At 39.2% G+C, this 4,419-nt stretch overlaps 1 protein-coding gene across 1 annotated transcript; it reads right to left on the reverse strand.

Annotated features, from left to right (window-relative positions):
* Positions 1-1,036: 1,036 nt before the first annotated feature.
* Positions 1,037-1,806, reverse strand: LOC139952710 (uncharacterized). Its single transcript, XM_071951913.1, has one exon. The coding sequence runs from the start codon at positions 1,685-1,687 to the stop codon at positions 1,037-1,039; it is 651 nt and encodes a 216-aa protein (XP_071808014.1). The 5' UTR covers positions 1,688-1,806.
* Between the last annotated feature and the right edge of the window lie 2,613 nt (positions 1,807-4,419).

Here is a 4,419-nt window from a genome sequence, read left to right on the forward strand (position 1 = left end):
TTATACCATCAAAAGCTCTCCATTGCTCGTTACCAAGTAAGTTTTTATGCTAACAACTATTTTGAGTAATTACCAATAGCGTCAAGAGCCTTTAAGGGGCGTGACGTTTTCCCTCTCTGCTTCCATTTGGTCTCAACAATTTAAAAAAAAAACATTACAAAGACAAAAAAAACACAAAGGACTAAACAAGAAGGAAAAAACAGTGTATAGTTCTGTCATCTGTAAGACACTTTAATGTTTAATCCATAGGATTTACATATTTAATTGTGATACACCAACACATGGTTCTTTTTTGCTGTTGAAATATATATCCCTTTTAAAGAGATGTTCATTGAGTTTCAACTGCAACTGTTAATAGTCTTCGAATAAATAAACTCTTAAAATAAAGTGTTTACTAGAAAAAAACTTAGCTTCACGTTTATAGTCTAATACAAATAGCTGCCGCCACGAGGCTGTAGGGCATATAAATAACAAGTGTGTAAAAAAAATACATAAATTAAATAAGGTTTTTGTTTTCACACAGACAAACTGTTTTCACATTAGACATTTAAAGGCAGTGGACACTATTTGTTTACGAGAAGGAAGTAATTTTCCGCGAATTTGATTTCGAGACCTCATAATTAGATTTTGAGGTCTCGAAATCAAGCATCTGAAGGCACACAACTTTGTGACAAGGGTGTTTTTTCTTTCATTATTATCTCGCAACTTCTACGACCAATTGAGCTAAAATTTTCACAGGTTTGTTATTTGATGCATACGTTGAGATACACCAAGTGAGAAGACTGGTCTTTGACAAATACCAATAGTGTCCAGTGTCTTTAAACTTAATAAAATCTCTCTAAATATCTTTTAAAATTTCAAAATAAAACATATAGATAAAAACAGACGGAAGAGGTCAATAAATTATATAAATAAGATACTTAAAAGTGTCATAAATATAATGAAAGTAATGCTTTTCCACTATATAATACATTTTGCATTAAATCAATAAACCACAGTATTGAAAGTGTCATGTAAGCTGGAAAATGTAAACTGTTCAGCCAATAATGTCTGGGGGTCGGATGGCAGTGCTAACCTTTCGCATACAGGTGCACGCTACTGGTACCTTATACCACTCAAAGTCATATTTCAAGACGCCTTCTACACAGCCATTGTTCCTCAATACTCCCATAGTGTACATCACCTCTCTGCATTCTAAGTCAGGGGATGCTTTGCCAGTGTAGGGATCTAGACAGCCCTGACAGCGACACACAGCCCTGGCGATGACGCTTGGGTACCGGTCTGCATCGTGGTCATCAACGTAGGTCCACGGGCAGGTTGCTGCCGCACTGGTGCTCCAATCTTCATGTACCTCATGCTCGGCCGGACAGGTTGTCGTAGTTGCTACGTCAGGGTAGGGCAGGGCATCAGGGGTAATTGTTTGCCGTTGTTGGATGGTTTGGTTAAATGGAAGTACCCCAAAGGCAGGCTTGTTAGGGTAGAAATGTTCACCGTTGTTAAGCTGCTGGTTGAGTCCGGTCTTTGAACAGTCAGATGCCAAGATACCGCTTTGTGCTGCGTGGTCTACGTCGGATGGAGCGGGCAGCGGGCCGGCCAGTGCCGGTGACGAAACGGCAAGCATGAACATAAGGAACCCGCTCAGAGTTACGAGGGACTGCAACCCCAGAGACGACGACTGAAATGACATGTTGCTGCTGCTGAAGGATTTCTTGAAAATAGAATACGATGTTTATCAATTTTGTCTCGTTACTTCAGTCTCTGGTCTTGCAGATTGTCTGGAATCAGTATTGGACCAGTTAGGTCTAAGATCAGTTGAATTCGATTTGATTTTGATGTTCCTCGTTTCGTTGACTGTCTTTTTATGTCTTTTTGTTGACCACCAGGGAAGTCCATAATCATGAAAATAGAACATTACGAATTGTTGTCCCTCGATAAATGTCCCTTACCATCACCTCCGAAATCCGTGTTGAAAATGTATTTGCTTGCTCGTATCAGACAAAATAAACAAAACTAACAGAACGGATTTGCCCGAGCGGGAAAACGCTTGACTTTATGGCACTGTTTACTCTCGATAAAACAATCAGTCGCCTTAAACCAATGAAAGGTTGTACTTCCCTGTTCGGAATTCATGACGTCATTATTGGTGAGTTGGTCTATCCATAGCTCTGTTTAAAAGTCAAAATAATTTAACCTGGATTAATATATATATCGATTGCACAAGTTCTTTGATTGTGTTGAATCTTTTTAATTGAAGTTTACGATTTACAAATAAGCATTACGGCAGTACCGCTTCTCAGATTTAACATTTAAAAGTTGTGGCTTAAAAACATATTTCTTAATAACCACTTTATTATTATTTTTCACAGGACTCGGGAAAGTACTGAGTATACAGTGCTAACACACATGGGTGTATGGGTAAAAACCAAAATTAATATTCTTTATCCCCGATGCAAATTTAACATCTATTAACCACTATATTGTTTTGAAAGATACAAATAAATTAACCAGATAGAATAAAACAATAATATCATACCCATGAGTAAAACCATGTCAAACAATTATTATTCCTCCTTTTTATCACCCATCAGATGTTCTCAAAACAGCTTGATTGTACTAGAACATTCTTTTGTTCTTTCCTTTGACTCTGCATTTATCAGTTTCCCTTAGACTTTGTACACAAATTTTCTTGTGGAGCATCCCAGTCTTTAAAATTCCCCCATGGAGTCCTTTCTGTTTCCTCCTTTTTGTTTAAAGGCAGTGGACACTATAGGTAATTGTCAAAGACCAGTCTTCTCACTTGGTGTACCTCAACATACATGTACACGCTTAAAGACATTGGACACTATTGGTAATTGTCAAAGACCAGTCTTCTCACTTGGTATACCTCAACATAGGCCATATGCGTAAAAAAACAAACCTGTAAACTTTTTAGCTCAATTGCTCGTCGAAGTTGCGAGAGAAATTGGAAGACAAAACGCCCTTGTTGCTTTCAGATGCTTGATTTCGAGACCTCAAAATCTAATTCTGAGGTATCGAAATCAAATTGAAATATTTTAGTGAGAAAATACTCAAAAACTACGTTACTGCAGGAGGAGCCGTTTTTCACAATGTACTATCAACAGCTCTCCATTGCTCGTTACCAAGTAAGTTTCTATGATAACAACTATTTTGAGTAGTTACCAATAGTGTCCAGTGACTTTAATGAGCACACCGTCTGTCACATCCCACAAACAGCCTCTGTTTGAGGTACATACAATAAAACGTACCGCCCACGTGATACACGTTCACACAGCAGATTGGCGTTCGCTGCTGCATGCTGTCCAATTGGGGTCAAATTCCTTTTTGGAAGTCTGTTACTGTTATCACTATCGGAGCAAAGTAAAACAATACTACGTCATCGGTTTGTTTACAATCACACACTCTTTCTACTGTAGACCGTAATTTCAATCCGGGTTTGTGTTTTCCTCTTAAAAAAAAGAAAAAAAATAGAAAACTAAAACCACCACTTCAAAATAAAACTTCTCCTTTTTTTCGAAGAAAAACCAAAGGCGTTTTCTGACGTGCCGAAAGAAGATTCTGTATCGAGGTTTCAACACCTGGGCCAGTATGTAGTGGGATGTAAACACTTATCGGTGACATTTGGGTTAAAGTGGCTGGTCCACCCCTCTCCCGGATAGAGCAACGACGCCCTCCTCAAAGTAAAGTTTTACCTTTGATCAACGGGCACACCAAACATGACCCGATACAGTTGTTTTGCGAGTATCGAAGTCAAAACACATACTTCAGTATAGGTAGTGGGATGTAAACACTTACCAATGACATTTAGGATAAAGGGGCTGGCCCATCTCTACCACGGATAGAGCAACGACTGCCCGTCATCAACGTCAAACGGAAAGCCTTACAATTTTGAATGATGTGAGCTACGGACAGACCAAGCATACACGGCCGAGTTGTTTTGCAAGTTTTGAAGTTTAAACACATACTTCAGTATGTAGGTAGTGAGATGTAAACACTTTTTACATTTGACTTTAAAGAGGCTGGTCCACCCCTCCCCCGGGTAGAGCAACAACTCCCCGCCCTCATCGTTAAGTAAAGTTTACCTTTCTAATTAATGATGTGAGCTATTGGCAGACAAGCATTACCCGACGCATGTGTTTTGCAAGTATCGAAGTTTGCATACATACTTCAGTAATGGAATGAAAACACTTGTTATTGGAGACATTTTGCCTTGTGAAATGTTCCTTGAACAGAAGTTTGGAATCTTTGTATCATTGCTGAAACCAACGATGCACCTAGCCTTGCTCAAGGCAGTCGAATTATTCACTCCGAAAAAAGACCGCCGCTGTATAAAAACCCACCCGTATTCACTGTGCGTAACATCGCACGACACGATGCCCCCGTACACTATCCGCATGCGTC

Source organism: Asterias amurensis, chromosome 20, assembly GCF_032118995.1.
Source record: "Asterias amurensis chromosome 20, ASM3211899v1".
NCBI classification, from domain to species: Eukaryota; Metazoa; Echinodermata; class Asteroidea; order Forcipulatida; family Asteriidae; genus Asterias; species Asterias amurensis.